At 32.1% G+C, this 26128-nt stretch overlaps 3 protein-coding genes across 5 annotated transcripts; 1 reads left to right on the top strand and 2 right to left on the bottom strand.

Moving 5' to 3' along the window:
* Window positions 1–757: 757 nt before the first annotated feature.
* On the bottom strand, window positions 758–2795 carry LOC100804511 (plastid division protein PDV2-like). Its single transcript, NM_001317590.2, has 2 exons — window positions 2388–2795; window positions 758–1555 (listed from the first exon to the last, which is right to left on the bottom strand). Exons 1-2 carry the CDS (start codon window positions 2583–2585, stop codon window positions 884–886), a joined length of 870 nt encoding a protein of 289 aa, NP_001304519.2. The 5' UTR covers window positions 2586–2795; the 3' UTR covers window positions 758–883.
* A 1789-nt stretch (window positions 2796–4584) lies between these two features.
* Window positions 4585–7147, top strand: LOC100803987 (putative pentatricopeptide repeat-containing protein At3g18840). The gene has a single exon (XM_003538977.5). The coding sequence runs from the start codon at window positions 4807–4809 to the stop codon at window positions 6883–6885; it is 2079 nt and encodes a 692-aa protein (XP_003539025.2). The 5' UTR covers window positions 4585–4806; the 3' UTR covers window positions 6886–7147.
* Window positions 7148–9421: 2274 nt separating this feature from the next.
* Window positions 9422–17699, bottom strand: LOC100803450 (uncharacterized). Of its 3 annotated transcripts, XM_006590847.4 has the most exons (12): window positions 16964–17699; window positions 16708–16824; window positions 16135–16207; window positions 15863–15946; window positions 15568–15681; window positions 15040–15474; window positions 14540–14946; window positions 14287–14386; window positions 14134–14193; window positions 13968–14054; window positions 13701–13829; window positions 9422–10149 (listed from the first exon to the last, which is right to left on the bottom strand). In XM_006590847.4, exons 2-12 carry the CDS (start codon window positions 16797–16799, stop codon window positions 9847–9849), a joined length of 1884 nt encoding a protein of 627 aa, XP_006590910.1. In that variant the 5' UTR covers window positions 16800–16824; window positions 16964–17699; the 3' UTR covers window positions 9422–9846. The 3 variants fall into 3 exon arrangements, with proteins under 3 accessions (XP_006590910.1, XP_014619485.1, XP_006590911.1); XM_014763999.3 differs by having other exon boundaries at window positions 16708–17699; XM_006590848.4 differs by lacking the exons at window positions 16708–16824; window positions 16964–17699 and adding an exon at window positions 16466–16675.
* Window positions 17700–26128: the final 8429 nt, after the last annotated feature.

Here is a 26128-nt window from a genome sequence, read left to right as displayed (position 1 = left end):
TTGCAATGATTTACATAGTTAAAGGATTTTGGGGAGACCAAATATAACTGGGGATTAATTGGTTATTTATGCATATTCAATTGTGTGTGAAGAATAGATTCCCACTTCCTTCCATCATACCCTGGGTAGGATACTCCCTACTGTGCACAATCCAAGACATGTAATTTTCATGTTTGAGGCTTCACAAAATAATTACAAGTTTCAGCATTTGATATTCTCTTTATTTAAGAGTTTAATATCTATATACTAACAATATCCAATCACAAATCATCATTTAATTATTTTAAGATAATTATTTTAAAAGTCAATAAACTTAACATGCATGATGACTTATAATTGAATGATTACGTGAACTTTTTACAATATCACTATATAATCCTTTTTCTCTTTGTTTAAATATAAGTAACTTAAGAGATGATTGGACTGCAGGTCATTTATAGAAACCAACCAAGATATACTACCATACTATTAATAAAAATTTGATTGAATGACACGAGCATGACACTCATCAAACCCATCAAGGAAAAAGAGGAGATCGAGTTAAAGGTTTTGAATACCTAGTCTCTTGATTGGGTGTAAAACACCCCCAACTCAAGATAACCTACCGTGTACTCATCAGTCATCAAACGATGAGGCACAGCATTAATGCCTTACCATAAACTTTAAAAATAGAGCATATTTTTCAAAGTATAAGTGACCTCAGATCAAAATTTCTCCCATTTTCAAAATAAAGGGTCAACTGCATCACCTACCAAAATCAAGACAATCAGCCACTGAATATAATATTTTAAATAGCATATTGACAAAAAGTAGAACAAAGTAAAAAAAATGAAGGAAAAGGGAGGAGTGAAATGATTTACAATACGGAGAACGAATGCTATTGTCAACCACATCCATAGTTTATATCAGGTGTTGCAGCAACAGCTGAAAATGGAATTTCAACTCTCTCTTTCACTAGGCATCGAGCTTCCCCATTTTCCCACACTAGAATTCTCCCTGGTGGACACTGAATATTTGGTCTCTCACCCCCATTTTTAGTTGTAGATCTCTCCTCATTTTCTACTCTGTGACGCCAGCCTTGCACACTGAAACGAACGCCCAACTTAGGCCCAAAACCAGACAAACTTAATATTGATACCACACCAACTACCGTGAGCATTGCTTTGGCTGCAGAAGTTATAAAAAATCCCAATCCTTTTCTCGAATTTTTAGCCCCATTTTCAACATGATTTTGCTCTTTTTCACTGAGATTCTTGTTAGCCTCAATCATTGGATCAAGTGTGATTAACCCATTGCGACCAGACTTATTCACGGAAGGAATCTGTGAGAGATATTCCTTGTCCATAGACACAGAGTATGGAGGGCGGCTAGGATATGGAGGAAGTAGTAGATCATTGTTGGGCTCCACTGTTTCACTAGCAAAAGTGGAAGCTTCTTGTATCACTTCCAATTCCTTACCTTTGTACTCCTTGAGCTTGTCAATTAACATTTTACGGCTGCTTTCAATCTCAGCCAAGGCAATTTCTCTTTCGTACCGTTGTTGTTGTTGCAGAACCTGTAATTTGCACATAATACATATGATTCCCAAATTATTATCTTATTCACATTTTTATTATTTCCTCCTGGCAAAGCATAAAAATAAATCAGAAAAACTTTCAAAATCATCTTACAAGCACTAATACAAGCTCAATGCTACTATCCTCATAGTTCTAAGAAACAAAATCATATTCTTGTAGTGGTACAAAGTAGCCAAGAGTGTGAAACCAATGAATCAAATTTCAGTTCACATTGTGGATTTGCTAGATCAAGAATGAGGAAACCATTCATTTAGAATGTAAATGTACAACGGAATTGTGTGCTTGTAAGAAAGCACAAATGTATACACCGAGTTTTCACTTTTCACAATAATCGAATCAAGTATCTTATGCAATTCGTATAGAAAACCATTAAAACAATAAAAGAGTTATTTTCACTAGTTAGTATAAAAGAATTTAAAAACATGAAACAAAATGTAAATAAGATAGTATTGTTGTAATTAAAAGTGAAAACAGGAAATAAATAAAATAAAAAAAAACATTTTCTCAGACCATACAACCTTTAAAATATTCTTGGCTGCAAACACTATGGTGGCAGCCAACCACAGCCTTCTCGAACATGAACATATCCCAGCTAGTGTAGCTAGTTTTTCATTACTAGATTAAGTTAGTGACAAGAATGAACTAAAGCAAGCATCATAATAACAGAAATATTCACACTTGGAATCAAGTAAGCGACAAGTAAGCATCAAAACCCAATCCAAAAAAAAGACAGACCATGACACCCCACAATTCCCAATAACTAAAAATCCCCAAATAAAAAAAAAAACCCTAATTTTGAAATGAGGGTACCTGCAAGGAAGAGAGCTGGGTCTCCAAGGCTTCAAGGGCATCGCAAATGTTGAGAAGGCGTTCGGTGGCTTCATCGTCGTCGTCGTCGTCAGCGTGCGGCGAGGGACCATTGGCGGTGGCTCTTTGGATGCAATTGCTGATTTTTAATCGGAGTTCTGTGGCTCTCGCCAACACTAACCCTATGCCTTCCTCTTCCATTCCCCTTTCTCTCTCGCTCGCTCTGTCTTTGTTTTTTTCTTATGTTGGGTTCTATTCTAACCCTGGAAAAGTTTGATATGAAATACAAACCCGCCAAAAAACACCCCTCTGCTTCCTCTTTCGCTGTCTCCTCTCAGACCCAGTGGTGGGTGGGGATTCTGATTTAGTGACTGTGGTGCTCCCAAACACATAGAAAATCTATTCTCCCTCACTTTTGCGTTTTGTCAAACTTCCTAATCAGACAAATAATATGGACACATTTTATCATTTCCACTAAATACTACTACTATTTTATTTTTCTTCTCTTCAATAGTTCTTATAAATATTATATTATGGGACGCTAGGTTTTGGTATAACCACACTATAGTACTTCAACATTATTTGTTAAGGTAAAATAATTTTGGGTTAATTAATTTACATATGTATGGTGGTTTAACTAAAGGATTGATAAAGTGATGAAAAAATCTTGTTGTCATATGGAGAACTATTTATTTAACAAGAATATTTTATATTTGATTTTTGTGGGTAAAATTTCATGATAATCTAGATTAGTATTTGATTTAGTGATTTAAAAAACATATTGTGATTTCTAACCTAAGACAAAATAATGTCTCATAATTTATAGGACCTAAAATAATGATTAATGAATATAAATTACATTTTTAGTAAATTATTAGAGTTCATAAAATATTAAAGAAAGTATATTTTGTCTTGTATTTAATAAGATTAATATTATATATATTTATATATACATGTGTTTTTTTAACTAGATGTATCTGATCCTTCTTATTTCGCATCTAACTAATCTCTTCGCACTGGATGAGCTATTTTAGAGTAAAATGGTGCTTCTACTTGCATGAATTTTAATAGTACATTTGAGAACTTTTTTAAAAAAAAAATTGTCCTTTTTATGAAATAAGATATTTGAGTATCTTATTCAAGATTTAAGGACTATTTTTTTAAAATACAAAAACTTATTTAAGAAATTAATATTTTTTAACATATGTTTATCTATATATATTGACTTAAATATTAAACTCTTAATAATATGTTTAAAGGATAATGTTATTTATCAACTATATCCTATATTATATTAGTAAAATATTTGTCTATTAATGTTAAATACATAACTCAATTTTTATCATAACTTTTTATATCTATGTTAAGAGATATCCTATCTTTTATTAAAGAAATTATGATTTAACCAATGAGATTCTCTTTAAAAATAATAATGCGACTTACATAATAGAAATAGTAAGTTTTTCTCTATCAAAATTTTAACTCCCGCAATCAACATGATGTATTATGGATAATACATAATAATATTTCTTAAGTAGTATATGATTAAGAATTTGATTTTTAAGTTCATATATATATATATATATATATATATATATATATATTAGAATAAGTGAACTTTTAAAATAAATTTACACTTTTAGTGACTAATCTATGTCTTTCGGCAACAAAATACCCCAAGCACAAAAAAAAAGTTTGAGTTCTCACTTTCATCTTTAATTCTCAACCATATCTGGAGCATAATTATTTTCAAAAGATGACTTGTGAGAAATAAAAAAAAGGTTTTTTAGTATAAAAACAAATAATAATCAAGCATATTTAAATATTTAATAACACGTGATATAGAAAAGTATAAAATAAAATAAATATTATGAGGCCGTTTGTTTAAGCTTATTACAAAATATTTTAATAAAATAAATAATTTTCTATTTTTTTAAGGTGTTTGTCTATTTTTTTTAGAGTTTTCTACTTTTATTTATAAGAAAATCCTGCTTCTTAAAAAAGTTAAAATAATTTTGTTTAAGTTTAAACAGACTGATCAAATATTTGATTTTATTTTAAACAATTTAAATTTAAATCCATGACAATTAATTTCATCTATTTTGATGAATCCCATCATAAGCTGAGTTGTAATAATGAATTATTGTTGTACTTAGCTTTTTTTGATTGGGAAGAGATGCTTCCGATAAACGGTGCCAAATGTGAAAGTCACACAAGTTCACGTGCACCTTTATTCCCATTTCTTTTGATATGCATGCATAAATTATAGGAGCGTAAATTAAAATGCAAAGCAAACCTAGAACGTCACCACATATATTCAATGTTTTGATGTTTTTGATGAATTCAATATTTTTGTTTGTCCAAATTTTTTGAATGGTGTTAGCCTTTTTATTTTGGTCCTAGAAGTAACAAACAAGTGGCAATGGCAATTAGATCCCTGAGAGTGAGAGATGCTATGGTATACCTTGACCATGTCCAAGCAATAAAATCTGGTTTGGTATCAAGCATTTTCACTTGTAATCAACTCATTCACCTTTATTCCAACCATGGCCTTTTACAAGAGGCCCACAAACTGTTCGATGAAATGCCCCATCCAAACGTATTCTCTTGGAATGCCATAATCATGGCTTACATAAAAGCACACAACTTGACTCAAGCGCGAGCCCTTTTTGACTCTGCCTCTCACAGAGATTTGGTTTCTTATAATTCCCTGTTGTCTGCTTATGTTGGTTCAGATGGGTACGAGACTGAGGCACTTGATTTGTTTACTAGAATGCAATCTGCACGTGACACAATTGGGATTGATGAGATCACTCTCACAAACATGCTTAACCTTGCTGCCAAACTACGTGTGCTGTGTTATGGAAAACAGATGCATTCGTATATGGTGAAAACTGCAAATGATTTAAGTAAGTTTGCTTTGAGTTCTCTCATAGACATGTACTCCAAATGTGGCTGCTTTCAAGAAGCATGCAATTTATTTGGCAGTTGTGATGAGATGGTGGACTTGGTTTCTAAGAATGCAATGGTTGCAGCTTGTTGTAGGGAAGGAAAGATGGACATGGCCTTAAATGTATTTTGGAAAAATCCTGAATTAAAGGATACTGTATCTTGGAACACATTGATTGCAGGATACTCCCAGAATGGCTATATGGAGAAATCACTTACCTTTTTTGTTGAGATGATTGAAAATGGTATTGATTTCAACGAACACACTTTAGCAAGTGTTTTGAATGCCTGCTCTGCTCTAAAATGTTCAAAACTTGGCAAGTCTGTCCATGCTTGGGTGTTAAAAAAGGGTTATAGTTCAAATCAATTTATTAGCAGTGGCGTTGTTGACTTCTACTCTAAGTGCGGGAATATAAGATATGCAGAGTTAGTCTATGCAAAAATTGGGATTAAAAGTCCATTTGCAGTTGCGTCGTTGATTGCAGCCTACTCATCTCAGGGTAACATGACAGAAGCCCAAAGGCTTTTTGATTCACTGTTGGAAAGAAACTCTGTTGTATGGACAGCTCTATGTTCTGGCTATGTCAAATCACAACAATGTGAAGCAGTCTTCAAACTTTTCAGAGAGTTTAGAACTAAAGAAGCACTAGTTCCTGATGCAATGATCATTGTCAGTATTCTTGGTGCCTGTGCAATACAGGCTGACCTTAGTTTGGGAAAGCAAATTCATGCTTACATCTTGAGAATGAGATTTAAGGTGGATAAGAAATTACTGAGTTCTTTGGTTGATATGTACTCAAAATGTGGGAATGTTGCATATGCCGAGAAACTCTTCAGACTAGTTACTGATAGTGATAGAGATGCAATCTTATATAATGTCATAATAGCTGGTTATGCTCATCATGGTTTTGAAAATAAAGCAATTGAGCTTTTTCAGGAAATGTTGAATAAAAGTGTCAAGCCCGACGCAGTCACTTTTGTTGCACTTCTATCAGCTTGTCGACACCGTGGATTAGTAGAACTAGGAGAGCAATTTTTTATGTCCATGGAACATTACAACGTATTGCCTGAGATTTACCACTATGCATGTATGGTGGATATGTATGGAAGGGCTAATCAACTAGAAAAGGCAGTAGAGTTCATGAGGAAGATTCCCATAAAGATAGATGCTACAATCTGGGGAGCATTTCTTAACGCTTGTCAGATGAGCAGCGATGCAGCACTTGTCAAACAGGCAGAAGAGGAACTATTGAAAGTTGAGGCAGATAATGGGTCCAGATATGTGCAGTTGGCCAATGCGTATGCTGCCAAAGGGAAATGGGATGAGATGGGAAGAATAAGAAAGAAAATGAGAGGACACGAGGCTAAGAAGCTTGCTGGTTGCAGTTGGATATATGTGGAAAATGGCATTCATGTATTTACTTCTGGTGATAGATCCCATTCAAAAGCAGAAGCAGTATATTCAACTCTGACATGCTTGAATGGGAAACTGTATTTATCTTTCAAAGAACAGAAGCAACTTTATGAAATTCAAAGTGATGTTGATTGTTGAGGATATATTTTGATGGTTAACTAGCCAATGCCACTAAAAGTGGATCCTCTGCCATATAGGGATCATAAGACCACCATCCAATGCAACATGCTTATAGATACTATCATAGGCAGACCTATGTAGGATTGAGAGGGTGCAAATGCACCCACTATGAGAAAAATACATGTATATACCCCAATTTTTCAGCCATTGTCAAATTTTGTTTTTCATTGGATAGTTTCTTTCTTATGTTTTGCTCTCTTTTTAGCTCGCTATATATTTTTTGTTTTATCCAATTGCACATTTTATTTCATCTCTTGTTTTATTTTCATATGTATGATTGATGCGTGAAATATGTACTCGTTAAGGACAAATGTATCCTATGTTGTAGTATCAGTGGACTCGAAAGTTTCAATATCGTATCCTAAAGACTAGTTGTGTTCTCAAATAATCTAAATCGCATAAACTAAATAAATTTGGATTTTTATCTTGAGTTGGAGATTGTTTATGTTTGCATTGAGAAAACTAAAGACAAGACAATATTTTTAAAGAAAAAATATGTATGAATAAAAAGTGACTCGGATTATGATTTCATAATTGTCTAATACCTCTTATTTTAATTATCAGTCTGTGGTCAAGGTCTCAAAATACTCTTTCCCCTAAATAAATACTGCATTGATCATTGGGGATTTAATTTAGGGTTAATGATAAATAATAAAGAAGTGTGTAAAAATGAGATTCATACTGCCAGTTTGGTCATGCAAGCTTTATGAATCCTATCATTCTATAAGTTATTTAATTATGAGAAGATGGTCACAAACATGCAATTAACTAATAATCAAAGTGATTAGTTCCAATATAAAAGTGAAAACAATAAAAAGATACAATTAATTGAATAACATTGAAGAACTTTACTAAAAAGATGAACTAGAGTACATAGGTACAACTACATCACAATTTGAGTTCCAAGGGGTTTAGCCAACCATGGTTATAGAATAACTAAAGAGCATACAATATTGCATTAGAAATAAAAAAGATCGAAAAATCTTACACATTCGGACCCCAATTGTTCCCGATGTAGTTCTCCTCTCAAAAGCTATTGTTGTTCGTAAAATGTATAATGAATTTCAAATCCCCAAAGTACAAACTCCAAGTTCTTATTTATAGACTCTTAAAGATAATTACTTTAATTAGGCACACTATAGATAAATATTCTAATATGATCTCTAAAGATAATTAATTTAATTAGGTGCACTATAAATAAATATTCCAATTAGATCCCTAAAGATAATTACTTTAATTAGACATCTAAAGATATTTTTTTTTTAATTAAGCTCACTACGGTCATGGTGATATCCACCACAACCATATCATAATCCTAGCGTTAAAGCTTGAGATGTTGTGAAATGACAAGGACCCTAATGATTTACCATGGCCTTCTTGGTTGATCATAGCGTGATCAATGTACCACTGTTGTTATCAAGGAAAAATAACATTAGATCTTCATGAAATTGTGCATTTTTTAACTTTTTCACTTGATTGAGTAATTGCACTACTGTACGATAAAAACTAATGTTCAAATGTGAGTTTTGCAAAGAAAATACATGAAATAACACTCACATAAATGATAATCATGATTTTTAATTGTGATCCACAACCACAATTAAAGTCACAATGTAAAGGTTTTGGGACTTAATGCAACTGTATCACAAATGCAATTGCAGTTGTGTCAACCATATTTTTCCCCAATATCAAGAATGGCAACAAAACTAAAACTGCAATTGCAATCACAACCACAATTTAAAACCATGATGGTAATAATTATTATTTTTTAAAATAAATTGTCCCCACTGATTCCGAGTCCTAGATCTGCCACTAGATCTATTGCAGCAAGGAATTGGATTTCTAGTCAATCTGAGTTATTGTTTTTTTTTTTATCAGCAGATGCTAATGGTTAATTTGTTAGTTTTTTTTAGTGGGGGAACTCGAACCCGTGACCTATCCCTTCCTCCCTTCTCCCTTCACCATCAAGCAAAACATTATATCTCCCAATTGGAGTTATAGTACTGCTACAAAACTATTTGGAAGACTTGTTTTTCATTGAAGTGTATTTGGAAGAGATGTAATTAAGACAGTTTTTAGAGGCTGAGACTCCTTCGCCTTCATGCCAAGCAGTTTGTGGATAAAGGACACATGCAGACCAAGACATGCAACAAGAACCATCCTTCACCCTGCGTAGTTTTGCTGCACCTACATGTTATGTGTTTCTCTGAAGGATTAATTTGCATGGGTTCTTGGACATATTTTAGATACATTTTACCTATTATGTTTATGGTTAGTTAATAATTCAGTACTCTAACACTTTCATCAGTTTATAATGTTATCTGTAATGTGATTTAAATTTTAAAGTAGATTGAAATTTATTAATTTCTCTCCATAAAGAAAAACGAGAAACCATGGTTCTATCTAAATAACTTGTAGGAACAATTAAAATTTGAGAAAATTTTGGAGTAAATGATTTTTTCCCGATGATTCTCTTATCACCTTTCATGCTGTATGATCAAAAGGCCACAAGAATGTGCTTCTTAGTATTGCTGGGTGGCAATAAAGATTTCTACTGAGCACAGTGAGAAAAATTGTTCAGGATTGTTCCATCAGACAAAGCAGATGCTGAGGAAAAGAATTAAGAATATACATTCAATTGAAAAAAGAAAAACAATATAGCTATGGTAAAATACTTAAACACAGGGACCTTAAACTAGAGTTATGCAGCAAAACTTTTGTAGTCCATGCTCCCAAAATTTCCAGATTGTCACTAGGCAGACAATTATTATTCACCAGTTATGCTTTGAGGCAGACACATTTCTTTCTTGCACATTACATCAGTGCTTACCATCAAATGTAAGTCTTGGATAGATATGGATAGACAGACGATTATTCTACCCACATACATACACGGATGAATCCTACCAAGGCATTCCATTACCAAGCTAATTCCTTTGAAATCAAGTAATGGAAAGTGAAGTTATGATGGGTTAATTCAATGCTTTTCCAGCTTGTCTTTGATTGAAACTCTTGAATGCTCTTCATTTGAGAATCGGGTAGATAAGGCTTAACCATCTCCACCAAATCAGATGCTCCTAGACCTGAATTTTTTGCAAAGGAATCAACCATCTTTGGGAGAACTAGTTTCTGTTCCTTGCTTATGGTGATGGTGGACTGAATGTATTCCTCTTTGGCACATAGTAACTCCTCAAAGACTCTCTTGGATGTGTACAAACGTACCTGAGAAGGTTACAACCAAAACCAGGTGAGATTATTGAAAATGACCAATAAGAGGAATTCTTTAGGGCAGGGGGCTTTGGAAAGCTACATATATGCCAAGTATAGAGTCATGTCTATTATTTTTAACATTAATCTTAAGAAGGCTGTAACTATCTAAATGCAAGAATCTTAAGTCATATCTATTATTGAAAACTTTCGTTTATTCAAATCATTTATATTCAGACCTATAGTCAATGTTTCAATTTGGAAATCTACATCGTTAGAGATAGGACTTTCTATTTCCTTGACTTACCAGGAGAAGAGGTAAATCAGCAAAAAATGTAGATTTGTACATGTAACATTCCGTTTTTTTTTAAAATAAATTAAAAAAAAGTTTTATTTAAAAATAAACAATGTTTTAGAAAAATAATGAGATTTTTTGTAATTAAATAAATAAGACGAAATAGTTTTATTAATTAAAATAATGATATTTAAAATAAATATGTGTTTTTAGAAAATAAAAATGATGTTTTATTTATTTATTTAATGGGGAGTAAAATAAAACTCTCTTTTATGAAATAAAAAAATAAAAAAAAATAAATAATAGACTTGGAATCCTAATTATAAATAAAGACATATTAGGTCAGTTCTTATAATTACTACACGTCTCTAAGTTCTTATAATTATTACACGTTTCTAAGTTTTTTCTTCCTCTCAAATTTGTTCTCCCTTTTTCCTCTCCCTAAATCCTCTCTTTTCTCACATATACACCCAAATTTGAGATAGTAAAACTACAATTAAGAAATTGTTAATTGTTGGATCGTTCTCAAATTTGAACATCATCTTCAGAACTCATTTTTGCACATTTCCACTGCTGGATTTGCCAAATAATTCCTATAGAGAGAGAACTATCCCTCGTATGAAAACAACAAAATTGAGGCTCCAATCACTTCTCCTTCTCTCTAACGCTTGAAAATCCTAGTAGAGCAACCAAAGAAAAAGTTTAAAGAATCTTAGGGAACTGCTAGAAACACCACTATGGATGTTGAACTTTACAAGGGAGTCCGCTTAGAGGTAAAAGATGGATTATTCACAGTTGGGGAGAAGAAAAAATATGTATAGGGATCCGTAGAAGATTAATTAGGATGGATTTTTGGGGTGTTTCTACAATTTTGATTTTATCTTTACAATTATAACTGAAAATTATATATGTTTGACGGTCAATTGATGTTCCGATACGAAATTGATGTATTCTTGTATTGAGTGCGAACCCTAAAAATTGATTGTTTTTCTAATTAGCATGAATTGATGAAACTGAATTGATAAAGAATAAATGGTCAAAAGAAAAAAAAAGATCCCTCTTTGTTTGTTTTGCATATTGCGGTGGATCGAAAAAGGCATTGTGATGTTATATTAAAATAAACTTTTAAATCAAATCGAAATTACATGCGTTGACACCACGCACATCAATTGCACTTTATTAAAGATTGTGAACTGTACTCTAAATAATCTTCTCTTTAATTGCTTATTTTATACAACTTATTGTCTTTGTCATGTATCCTCCCACAATGATAATCAACATGTTATATATACATTTAATAATAAAAGTAATAAAATAATAAATTAAAGAAAGTTGTAAAATTAATGTTTAGTAGTAATTTATTTTGATATAATTTTAATTTAATAATTGTAAAAACTCTTTTTAATTGAAAATAATATAGTTTGATTTAATATATATATATATATATATATATATATATATATATATATATATATATATATATATATATATATTGGGCCATGTAAATATTAAAATTGTGTGATGTGAATATGATTCATGAGGTATGATAATTTGTTATATTGTGATTATGAATTGTGATTGAGATTGTGTATAAGTGATAAATTAAGTATTTGTTGAATTGTAAGATACATGCATATTGAAATTTTGTATGCATTAAGTTGTGAGCTATGAATTGTACAATCACACAATTGTTAGACCCTTTAAGAGTGACGAGTTAAGCACGACGAGTATTGTGTTGGGCTTCACTGTGGGAACCCAACAAGTTGAATCACTTTAAGACATGTCGAGTTAAAATGATTTTGAAAATAATTGAGTAGTTTGTGTATTGCATTATTCATAGGTAAAGTCTGTGATTGTGTCATGTATATATTAATATTGTGTGATATGTATATGATTCATGAGGTGTGATAACATATTTTTTGGGGATTATAACATTGTGATTGAGATTGGGTGTATGTAATAAATTGAGTATGTGTTAAATTGTAAGATACATGTGTATTGAGATATTGTACGTATTGAGTTGTGAGCTATGAATCGTACAATCACACGATTGTAAGAATCTTTAAGGGCAACGACTTAATGCGTGACGAGTATTGTAATAGGATTCATTGTGGGAATTCAACTAGTTTAATCACTTTGAAACGCGACAAATTAAAATTATTTTGAAAACAATTGAGAAGTTGTGTGTTTTGTATAGTTCATAGATAAAGTCTACATGTTAAAATGTTTTTTGGGTTGAACCTGAATCAGGAGGGAAAGGTCCTGTCAGACTCTTCGGAGTCTAGGCCTTAGGGGTAAATACATTTGGTTTGAGTACTCCTTTAAGCCTGTGTCGATCTCACATGGTTGACACATTCTCGTAAAACAACGTGATCATGACTGGTCTCCCAATGATTTTACCTATTGAGAGTGACATGATTTACCGGTGTGTGATTTGTCTTATCATATACTCTTAGGCGCCCAATAAGGTTTTTCAATGACATGACACTACATTATATATATGATTAAGTCTTAGTGAATTTGTTGCATAACGTTTGTGTATTATTGTGACTTGTTACGTGATGGTGGGTAATGAATTGTGTGAGTGTGAGATGTTGTGTTGTACTTGGGATGTGTTGTTTTGATCACGTGATTAATGTGAAGGTGCGGAATGTGATTTTGTGATTAAATCCTTGGGACAAGTGATGTTACGCAATGAGTGGTAAAATGATGTAAATTGTGTTAAGTTAAACTTGTTATACTTATATTATATATATGTGCTTTTGTTTATCTTTACATGTTTATGAATGTGATAACTCACTCCTTGTGTATTGTTTGTGCTTAGATCTTGTGATTATCTCAAACCTTATGTTTGTGGGAGAAGATAGTTAAGTGAATGATTATGGAGAACCTTATGCTACCTACAAGAGGACATTATGCTCTGATTGGATGTGACATCGGACCTTAGGGTTTTATGTTGTTTTTATCATATGCTATTTGAGATATGTAGTTGAACATGATTTATTTTTATGTTTCTCATTGGAATTTCAATTATAATACCGGTACAATATTTGTTTGGAGCTGAAACTCGTTTTTATATTCTTACTGATAAGTTTTAACTGATTAAATTGTGAATGTGGACCTTTTATTCCGTTGAAAAGTTTTATTTTGAGTTGTGAAATAAATATTTTTAAATTAGTTCCGTTATTTCATATTTTCTTTCATTATATGTATCAGAGTACATATCAACATTGACAAATATGAAATAAGTACAAAAAGACCAGAAGTCTACCGCAGGATCAGAATGGCTTCCTGAGCATAGAGCAAAGAGTAATAAAGGTTCTGGACGATGTATAGCATATCCTTTTCTTGCATCTCTAACCTTTGGTTTTGTCATTGAAGGAAACCACAACCTCAGCCACTAGTAGAAAAAGAAAGGTGCAATACTGTGTTAACAAAGGTGTATGGACAATAGTATTTGATCTATGCTAAACTAATAATTTTACTATGTAAAATGAAATATGCAGCAGTCTCAGAAGATTCTGGAAATCAGATTTACTTGTCCTGGGCGAGGCAATCTGCATCCCAGAATGAAGTTCTGTATCAGGTCTACGCTTAGAGTATGTCCCCCAATGTTATATGCGGCCTGAAATATCCTGGCTTATTTTAGTAAAAATTCATACATACCAGCCAATTCCCTGGAGTTTTATGAATGAGAAACTTACCTTCAGTACCGAAGACATTCTTTTAACATGGTTGGCTGAAACTCCATAAACTAATAAGGCCTGTGGAGGACAGACAACATGATAGCGTTGGTTCACTGATTTGGAGCAATACAATGCATGAGATAAAGAAGATTAGAGATTTAGAAATTTTACATGCATTGCTAAGGAATTGTGCACATTAATCCAAAAGGCAAGTTTTTCTTCATGCTTCATATTTCTAGGATTAACATCTTCCAGCCGAGAAACAAGTGACCTGCAAGAAAGTAGGATATGTAGTTATTCTATCACACACATCGGGGTGCACAATTTTCATCGTATTCTCCATCCAACTAACAGATCATTTAGAAGGGAAACTTATGAATTTGAATAAAACAAGATAAAAAATACGCACTATAAGATGGTTTACCTAAACCTTCGTAGCATGTACTCAATTTCTTTTAATTTCTGACTATCTGTGCATAATTGCTGTATCCTTATCATAGAGCAATAAGGTCCACTAAATTCTTTGGACCCTCTGACGTGGAAAGGGTTAGTGGAGTTTAAATTGAAGGATGAATGCTCCTTCCAATGTGATCCCTTCTTAGTACACTGGCTCTGTGTAGATAACTCGTTACCAGAAGATGAGAATGAAATAGGTGATGGAGCATTTTTATGACCAAGAGAAGGTGGCTCTGTAAGTTCACAATATATAGCCGATATGCACCTAATCATCTCCTCAGAAAGCCAATTTGGTGTTTCTGGAACATTAGCAACATAGCTACTCCCAAGATGCTCTGCCAGGCTGGTTGAACTTGATTTAGCATACTGAGCTTGCTGGTGAAATAAATTTTGGAAGCCAGATATTAGAGAGGTATGCATAAGAAATAAAAGGATGCCACCACTTTTCTGGTTTTCATTATACTTTACCTCCAACATGGATAATGGTAGAGAATGGTAAGAGTCAACAACAGCTTTGGTCTCAATGTTCCCAGGAGAAGCTTCAATTGAGCATGTTGTTCGTTGAGATAGTGTGGAGTGACATCGATGAATACTAGAGTCTAAACCAGTTTCTGCTCCCAACTGGTTATTGCATTCCTTAAGCTTAAACCCAGATGAATTTCTGGGTGAAATGACATTACTACAGTGCACAACTGAAATTTCTTTGTCAGAGATAGCATCATTTCCAGGCACTGCGGATGTTCCTTGATTAGTGTCTGAAGCTAATTCCAATCTTCTTTCCTTGGTTGATAGAGTTGAAATTTGTTGATCAAATCTTTTCCGATACAAAGAAAGTAGGTATTGTTCCAAATGCACAACTTCTAATTCTAATATTCCAATTTCCTTAATCAGTTCCTTTGCAGCCTAAAATTACACAAGAGATGTATATAATTGTTAGTCAGAAGCAAGATCAAAAATTTCAATTGACAGTAAAACTGTACTTCCATGTAACTGTACCTTGGGTATTGAATTTTCTATTGTAGCATCCTGTGAAAAAGGCACATAACATGCTTTCTCTAATGCGCGCCGTATCACGAATTGTTGCTGTAGTCGTTTTTGAAGCTGAAGAATCTTCAGATATACAAAAACTATATATTATGAAAAGCTATCAACCAAGTGCAAATAAATAAAAATGAATACTGAATTCTTTGACTCAAGGCTTATCTAAGCCATGTCTAACTAGGACAATTCTAATGTTACTAGAAATACTCAAAAACGACTCTAGTCATAAGCTTACTACTACGAACTGTACCTCTTGAGTCAAAGAACTTTGAAGATCCATATTATGGTATTGCCTCTTCTTGGATTCAATGTTTTGCTTTAGTTCCCCCGGATCCTTTGGTAATATAAAAGAAAGAGAAAATTACTAAGAGTATAAGTATTTGCTTCTATGATCTGAAAGACATTCTTTTATGAGAATACTAAAATCTGGGCTAATAAATCAAAGGAAAATGCTCAATATAATGCTCAGAAATATGCAGCAAGAAGGTAAAGACGGTCTGAGAGAGGCGGATGGAGAAATACCACTTCAGGCTGACAAGAAGCTTCACTGATGCTCCCTAATCCATCTCCCATGACTCTCCTCTTCATTGGGTCACTGCCAAACATTAACAAAAATGTCAAAAATAGGGAATGAAGCACATAGCATCATTAAAGTTAACATTGATCCTGTTAGCCTGCAAAAAACTTCCTTATGGGACCAATTTTGGCATTGTAGACAACGGAATTGAACCTTGTTTTTTTAAACTACTTACTAATGATTATATGTATTCAAGGAATGTGAGATTCAGTATTAGAAACTATAAACTGTTAGGTTAATATAGTGTTATGATCTTGTGAAACAATGTAAGATTACCTATATTTAGTAACATATATCTGAAGAAGCAAAAATTCTGGATAATTTGAAAAACCATTTGGTTCAAAAGTGAATATACTGAAGAAGAAGAAGATTATGATGATGTGTGTCACTGCCACTCTTTCTTGAATTTATTTGGTTTAGAAAGACAAAAAGTTGCTCAAATGAGACAGAGACACAAACTTAGAAAAAGAAAGAATAGAAAATGTTGAAAGTAGGACACGAATTGTGTCTGCAAAAACCTGTTGGAGCGCTTGTGACTTGAAATTGAAACTGTTGGGTCCATGAACTTGAATTGCTTGGAACCAGAATCGCGCCACTTTATTTCATGCATGTTAGTGTCAGAATTGGCTTAAACACTGACAATAAATGCACCAAAAAACCATTAAATGCTGCAGACGCCAGGACCAGATATTGACAAAGTTTCATAAATGTGACATTGTCAAAATAGGAAGAAACATCCGAAATACATTAATTTTAAAGCATAGCTGCGCTTACAAGTAGCAGAATCTCCACTCTGATGGAATGAGACTTCTCACACAGACAAGCTTTTGGAAAGCTGAACCAAGTTTGGTGGTTCAAAATCCAAACAGCCTCACTCAGTTATATCTATTTCAATTCCAAAAACACATTGTCCTTTTTTAATATACGTCAGGTTAATGTTATTTTCAACTGCTATGGTCTATGGTATAAAGAAAAGAACAAGAGTATATTTATGTTGTACTTCTGTTGACAAACAATCTATGAACCTCATAAGACCCTTTTTTTTAGTTTTTGACTAGTCACACTCTCACATGACTAACCAAACCACACCCTTTTGGAAGCCTTTGAAAAAGTTGCTGTGGTTTTTGGCATTTCATTAAAAGGAGGAAAATCATGTCATAGCTTTTGTAGAATGTATTTTCAAAGTAAAACTTGGGGATTAGAAAAGAATGATAAGACAAGAAACATGGAGGCAAACTGAGGTATGTGGTATTGCAGATTATGCTATCAACAATAATGATGCAAATGTATTGCATGCATTTTAAAGGCATCAACTTTGAAGCTTTTGTGCTGGTTGGCTTTATGCATCGCATTAAAAGAAGCACATCAGTTTGGTTTTTCCCTTTATCTTATAGCAGTGTCTAAAAGCTGAGACCTTCACCGTTTAGAATGGAACATAGTGACAAAATACAGAGTGGTGATTAAGATGCCAGTTTTGTTGGACAAATGGTGCACACAGTTCCATCCACTCGTGCACTTGATTTCTTTTCTATGCCCTTCCAAGAGCAAACTCCCATGTCATGTGATGCATCTCACAAATCATTTACTATCATTTGGTTTAAATGGTAAAAGTGTAGTATCCTTGAAGTTTGATCAAGTCATTTTTGTTTTTCCTTCTTTTGCCCTCGACTTCATTAAAGAAAGGTAAATTTATCACTTAGTTTAGTTTAAAGTGAAACATGGCCCCTAATTGTTTATAGTAGTACTAAACACAAACAAATTTTACCTACCAATTAGACTACTTGACACGATCCTCCTATTACAATGGCAGGTGAAACCGATTGGTAATAACTTCACTACCTAATCTTGAAAGTATTTAGTCTAACTATTGGCCACATTTGTCTAAAGAATTATAATGCTATATAGACAAAAAAAATAAAGGATATACTTAGTTACTATCTTATACAAGAAATTTTAATATTGGTCCAAAAAATTTACTAATTTTGTCAAAAACTATTTTTTTTTGGAAAATTTAGTTGTTCGTTTTTAATTAAAAAAAATACAATTACATTTTTTTATCTAAAAGAGTTAAATTTAAGATTTTACTTGAGAAATATGAGACTGACTCCATTTATAGTGGTTTCAACATATCGCTACATAATTTACAGATAATTTTAAGAATGTAAAAAATATATTAATAATTGCAGCACGTATTTATAGTGTTACCCCTCATGACCCCTCCACTAGGCGATGCTACCAACGTCCGGGAAGATTGAAGAAGAAAACACAGTGAGTTTGGTCACTTGGAATAAAAAGGAAAACGCACTTATAGAAAAGCAGCCTCAAAAGGGCTGAAAGTTTATTGTCAAAGGAAGAACCAGTGTATGTTTTTTGTTATGAAGTGACTGGTTTTGGTGGGCTATCTTTTGTCTAATTTCATAGAGAAACTTGGATACAACCAATTCTTGCATTGTCAATGACTTTGGTGGGAAAAAGTGCCCTGCCTTTTGTCATTGGAGAGGGTGCTATACACGTAGGGAAGAGCATAAAAAAAATGTCTCTATGTAGTTACAATAATGGGTATAGATATTTGCATGCTTGTTTAGTTAATACTACTACTATGTACACATATTTTGCATTAGACAAATAATACCCTTTTATGAACACTGTTTTCTTTTTCCCCATCTTTGACCATAAATAAAAGATGGAAAGAGCTTTTACAAGTTGACAATAGAATATGCCCACCCTCTATTTTTATTTTAATTTAATTTGCATGTATATGGTAAGTGAAATTTCCTTTATAATGTCATAATTAATTTGAAATATTTCTTGACATAGAACAAACTTATTAAATATTTGTTGATTAATTTTTGTAATTCAAATTCTAAAATACTTTATTGAGAGGCACAAGTCCTTATTACTTGTATCATTGTTAGTTTAGTGGAAAATATAAATATGCACGTTTATTTGTCCAATTTTTTTATTTTTTGGAAATTGAACAATTAGTATAACTTTTTTATATATTGGGTAGCTTAGTGAAGGAAAAGTCGCTGAATTCAGATGTTTTTTATTTTTGCACAGCACTGAATTGAGATGTTAAAACATAATAGTGAGATGGTTTACTATATCAATTGAAAGATAAAGAAGTCCAAAAAAAATGTAGACACTAGAACAGTTTATCATGTTTCCATTAATCAGGTTTTTTTTTAAATTAAACATTAATCAGGTTATAGATGATTGAATGAAAAAAAACTTCTATATCTTTTTTTCCTGCATCTCAATAAAAATGTAAAAAATAAAAAAGATCTGTTCTGCTTTATTAATTCCATATATATCAGATGGGTGCACAGTGCACTATATATATTAAAACTTAAAACCAGTTTTGGCTCTTGCAACTTCTAAATTCTGAGTTTCTGACGCACTTTCTGATATGTCACGAAGTTTCAACTTTCTAGTTTGACTTGTGGCTTGGTTAAACCTGGAGAACCAATGTCCTTCTATTTTAGTATTTCCCTTTGTTGGGAGTCCCTAATCTAAGTATCTGACTCCGATCTACACAAACAGAAATAATTAATTAGAAATTAGCCTCTCTGATCGAGCAAAACCATTAGGAGTGTCAATTTTCTAAAGGAAACTGACAGACATACTTGTGGCTTTAATAATGTAAACCAGAGCTTTGTACGACTGTTTCATTCAATAATCCAATGCGAACCAAAATTCTACTAATTTCAAGACCTCAAAATTAGTGCAAACGTATCTAATTAATGTGTCATGAGATAAGGTCATTTATTTTTTTACAAATATTTTTTCTTGGAAACAATTATGATTATGTTTGAGCCAGAGACAAGATCACTAAAAATAAAGTCGAATATGACTTCCTAATTACAGTATTTATTAATATGTCTACTATCACTAAAGTGAACATAGAAATTGGGAGACTAAAAATTTTATATTTTAAAATAATATATTTTTTATTAAATACTCTCCTAGAACAGCTAGTTACAGTACAAACTTCAGCTATTATACAGAAATTTATTAGCAGCAGGTCAAACAGCTTACCAAAATTTATAATTTATGAAGAGAGATGCAACAAGCTAGAACTTGTGTTATTGAGCTTTAAAGTTTGGTATTTTTTTAATGATATTATTGATTCAGAGTATACATAGACAAAAGGTTGGAACCTAAAACTTTATTTAAAGCTATCGAATTCAATATGACTTTCAAACCAATGAATTATTAGTTAAACTAATTAAATGAAATAAAGTTTGGTATAGGCACATATATCAATATGAAAACTTATTAAACGAACCATTTACTGATATTCTTAATGCACCAATTAATGAATGAGCTGCCGCACCTCTCATAGTATATGGAACCAATGCATGCATATTGGGGTTGGTAACATTTTATAATCTTGTCAGAAAGTAACCGAAGTTTCTTTCAACACAAAACAAATAAAACAGAATCTTATCGTTGTGATTAGTGAGACTGAGAGTGTTTTCCTGCCCTTCTGTGTGTGAGACTGAGAGAGAGAAAGAGAGACAAAAGGCATGGAAATTGGAAACCAGTAACAGATACAAAATGTTAGCAGCAGCAAGCAAAGTCATGCCGAAATGAGTAATTATGATTATTTTAGAAAGAAAAAGTCATTTTTTGTCAAATAAAAACTTACCATAATTAACTTTGGGTCTATTATTCTTTTAATATAATGTTACTTAACAATACGAGAATATCTGAATCCATGCCGTATTGCCCATGATACGATCTTAGAATTTGTAACTATCGTAGCCAAAAATATGCAAGTGGAAAAATCTGAGATGTGTAATAGTTATAATAATGTCTTCAAAGACTTGTGTGTACAAGTATGTAAGCCTCCCAGAATTTAGCAAATCCTTGTCAATGATAATCAAGGACACAGAGCTAACAAAATTAAATTGATAAAGAACCCCAGCTATTAAGAAATTTTAGAGAGGTATAGAGATGGAGCGTATTTGCAAAATTAGGGTTAATCACTAAAAGGGTTTTCTAAATAAGGGTTTAAGTAATATAAATTTGAAAATTAAAATAAACATTATTTTTTTGGATTAAATAATTTTTAGATTAAAAAAATCTATTTTCATGTAAGCTCAACTTTAAAATTAAATGATATTTCTGAAAATAATCGAAGGGGGAAAAAATTAAAATCTATGAGGCTCATTTTGAGTGCAAGAGAGACAAATTCGAAGATTTGCACTACACCAAATCCATTTAGGCCAATCTCATGCACACTCATGCCTTTGAAAGCTCTAAACAAAAGTTGACGCATATGTATTTGAAAGTAAAAGTAAAATCAAATAATATATGACTTGGACTCTCTGAAATACTCTCAAAAGCACATCAGAAATAGCACCTTCATTGTCACGATTATATTAGCATCTGCAGAGTGTACATTGCAAAAAGTTAAACTTTGCTCTCTTTTTTTGTTAATATGTAAATTGTGATTAGCAAACAAAACTTCACTGATATAAACTTGATGATAATCATCATAGACTGCATTGTCTCCAAAAAATTTCTTTTGATTGTTTGTTTCTCTATGGACTCTTTTTCGGCTTTTTTTATTGTTAATGTTTAACAAAATTAGTTAGAAGCTCAAAAGTTAACTGATAATAAAAAATTTAGTTAAAAGTTAAGAAGTTATTTCATTTAATTATAAGTGTTTAATAAAGTTATCAGTTGGAGTAGCTAAAAAATATAAAATTATATAAAGGATAAAAATATTTTTTTTTAACCTTAAATAGAAAAGATTTCAAAATTTCTAATAAAAATATTTTAAGAAAAAAATAAATATAAAAAGTTAGAAACAAGAAGTTAGCGGTTTACAAAATGTTACTTGAAGTAACATATCGGAAAATATGACACTCTCTATCCTGATATACATATTTATATAATAAAATACATGAAAATGCGGAATTACATAAAATAATTTTATTCAATAAACATAAAGAAGTTCACGAGGGTAAAAAGTTCACATTCACATTAATCAACAAATTAAAAACTTGTCAATTAAGGGTATGAAAACATTTCTAACTCAAAATAAAGTCGTTCAAGTTTACAAAAGAACTCAAGTTAAGTAGCTAAATAAAATAAAGTAAAATGGCATGTTTGAAACATCATGCAATTAAAATAGAAACTCATGTCTCAATGTCACATCTGTTGGATCTTGTGGTCTCAATAACTTACGAAGGGATGAATTAATTTTCCACTAACGAACTTTTAATCCCCTTCTAAAAGAGATGGGCTCAAAATACAGAAGAAGCAGCAATCAATTTAATAATGTTCTTTAAACATGAAAGACACAATTGATTGCAATAAGATAAGGAAAGAGAGAATGCAAACACAGTTTTATACTGGTTCGGCAAATTTCGTGCCTACGTCCAATACTCAAGCAACCCACTTGAGATTTTCCACTCCCTTTGTAAAAATCCGTTTACAAAGTCTGAACCACACAGGGACAACCCTTCCCTTGTGTTCAACATTCCTTACAACTTAAGAGACCTTCGGTCCCTTAAACAATCTCTTTGAATGAGAAGAAAGAAAAAAGAATTCTCTCTTAAAGAGAAGGATATTACAATTGATGTCCATGAATGAATTCTTAATAGATTTGCAGGTGTTTGCCCAAGAGTTTCTTTTGAAAGAGCATTTGATAATAAAGTTTTCTTGGAATCTCTCTTATTTTCTTTTGAGAGGATAAGACATTCTGGACCAGCAAAACTCTCTACCAATTTCGTCCCAAATCACACATATATATAGGCCTTTGATGGCCATTCAAAATCCAAATGATAAGATGTAACTGTTGGCGATATTCCTTGAAAATCCTCTCTGGTAATCGATTATAGCATTAGTGTAATCGATTACACAGTTATTTTTCTTGAACAGTTGTGACTCTTCATTTAAAATTTGAATTCCCAACGTTCCGAATCTCTGGTAATCGATTACATATGATGTGTAATCGATTACACACTTTCATGTGTCTTGGTAATCGATTACATGTGTCTTGGATGACTTGAAACCTTTTCATTTTGAGACAAGGCTTGATCTTGAAGAAATCTTGAATCAAGGCTTTGTTTGTTGAAACAATCTTGTATTAATCTTGAAGCAAATGAGCCTTGTTTGATTCTTCTTTTGACATCATCAAAATCATGTATACATACATTCACAACATCCTATTAGAGTACTGTGTCCTGACGTCCTCTAGCACGAGATTTCTTAAAGCAATTCACATAGTCATCTGCTCCAACAAACACAATGTTCAAGATCATCATAAGATTCAAACACAAACAACACACGGGGAGTAAGTTATCACATTCCTAAACATGTAGAAATAAACGAAGACACTTATATATAGTATAAGTATAACAAACTCAACTTAGCACAATTGACATCATTTTAACACTCATTGTGGAACATCACTTTGTCTCAAGGATTTAATCACAAAATCACATTTCACACCTTCACATTAATCACGTGTTCAAAATAATAAATCTCAAGTACAACACAATATCTCACATTCACACAATTCATTATCCACCATCACATAACAAGTCATAATGATCATTACACAAACGTTATGCAACAGATACACTAAGACCTCATCGGGCGCCTAAGAGTACATGACAAGACAGACCAAACACTGGTAAGTCAGGTCACTCTCATTAGGTAAAATCATAGGGAGACTAGTAAGGATCACACTATTTTACGAGAATGTTCCAACCATGTGAGATTAGCACAGGCTTAAAAGAACACTCAAACTGGGTGTATTTACCCCCAAGGTCTAGACTTCGAAGAGTCCGACAGAGCTTTTCCCTCCTGATTTAGGTTCAACCCGGAAAATATTTTAACACGCAGACTTTATCTATGAACTATACAAAACATACGACTCTTCAATTGTTCTCAAAATAATTTTAACTCATCACGCCTCAAAGTGATTCAACTTGTCGGGTTCCCACAGTGGACTCATCACAATACTCATCATACATTAACTCATCTCCCTTAAAGGGTCTTACAGTCGTGTGATTGTACGGTTCATAGCTCACAACTCTATGCACATAACATCTCAATACACGTGTGATCTCACAATTTAACACATACTCAACTAATCACATACACTCAATCTCAATCACAATGTTATAATCCCAAAGCAACATGTTATCACACCTCATGAATCATATACACATCACACAATATTAATATATACATGACACAAACACAGACTTTACCTATGAATTATGCAATACGCACAACTATTAAATTGTTTTCAAAATCATTTTAACTTATCACGCCTCAAAGTGATTCAACTCATCGGGTTCTCACAGTGGATCTCATCACAATACTCGTTGTGTAAAAAATCATCGCCCTTAAAGGGTCTTACAATTGTGTGATTGTATATTTCATAGCTCACAACTCAATGTCATCACTTTACACTTCACAATAACATGTATAATTACATTGAGAAATATATTAATCCTACGCTTGTTCACAGCACATGTCTCATCACACCTTGTCACTAACACATTATTACTTTTCATACATCATATATATATATATATATATATATATATATATATATATATATATATATATATATATATATATATATATATATATATATATATATTGTGTATGTGTGTGTGTATCATACAATAACAATCTTTCAACATTTAAGGCATATGATCACATCATGGGGAACAAAACCCGTCAATTAATTTCAAGAAAACATACAAGAATCAAGAATTTCTAAATTTCTAGGTTTCTAACACTCAAAGCCAAACACTCAATTAAACCATTCAATTCGCATTAGGGCATCAATTGAACCGTCAAACATGAACAATTCGTAGTTATCATTGTACAGGTAAAATTAAAACGCATAAAAACACCCCAAAATTAACCCTATCTTGATCTTCTAAGGATTCCTACACATGTTCACTCTAACCCCAATTGCAATAAACTCATCTCTTACCTCTAAGCGGACTCACATGTGTAGTCCGACAATGATAATGGTGTCTCTAACGATTTCCAAAGATTCCTCAAGTTTTTCCTTTGATTGCTCTGCTAGAGTTTCCAAGCGTTAAAAAGAAGGGGGAGAGATTGAAGCCTTAATTTTACTGTCTCTAAGTAAGGGAAATTTCTCTCTCTACTGGCATTATTTCACAAATCCCAACAATGAGAATGTGAGAAAATGAGTTCCGAAGATGGTGTCCAAATTTTAGGATAATCCAATGATTAAGGAGTCCAAGATTGTAGTTTTATGCGATATGTTTAGATGTATGCAAGAAAAATAAAAGGTTTTGAAAAAGAGAGAAGAGAGAACAATTTTAGAAGGAAGAGAGAGCATATAAACATATTGTAAAGGTAAAAACTAACCTAATATATCTTTATTTATAGATAAGGTACTATGAGCCTATTATTTCCTTTATTTTTTTATTTTATAAAAAGTAACTCTATTTTACTATTTCATTAAATAAATAACCAATTAAAACATTTTTTATTTTCTAAAATATCATTTTACTCTATTTATTTTTTAATATTATGAAACCCTTATTTTAATTAACAACAACCTTTTTTCTCTCATTTATTTAATTTCTAAAAATTCTATTAATTTTTAAATAAAATTCTTTTATTTATTTTATGAAAAATTAGACGTTACATAAAACACTAAAGACTACTAAAAAATTTGTTTATTAAATGGTCAAACAAGTTTTTTCAGCTAATTAAAAAAATTAAAAACCACTTAAAATATCTTGTCAAACACACTCTTGGTGGACTAAATCGAACATATAAAATTGATTTAGTGATAAAGGATAAAAATTTACCAATAAAAATTAACAAACTAACAATTAACATTTATCAATAAAAAAAAAGTGAGCAAAACCAAATTATTTCTTTTAAATATTAAACCAAAATCTATTTACTATCAAACAAAAC

This window comes from Glycine max, chromosome 11 (genome assembly GCF_000004515.6).
Source record: "Glycine max cultivar Williams 82 chromosome 11, Glycine_max_v4.0, whole genome shotgun sequence".
In the NCBI taxonomy this organism is placed as follows: Eukaryota; Viridiplantae; Streptophyta; class Magnoliopsida; order Fabales; family Fabaceae; genus Glycine; species Glycine max.
This window is presented reverse-complemented; position numbering and strand designations above follow the sequence as displayed.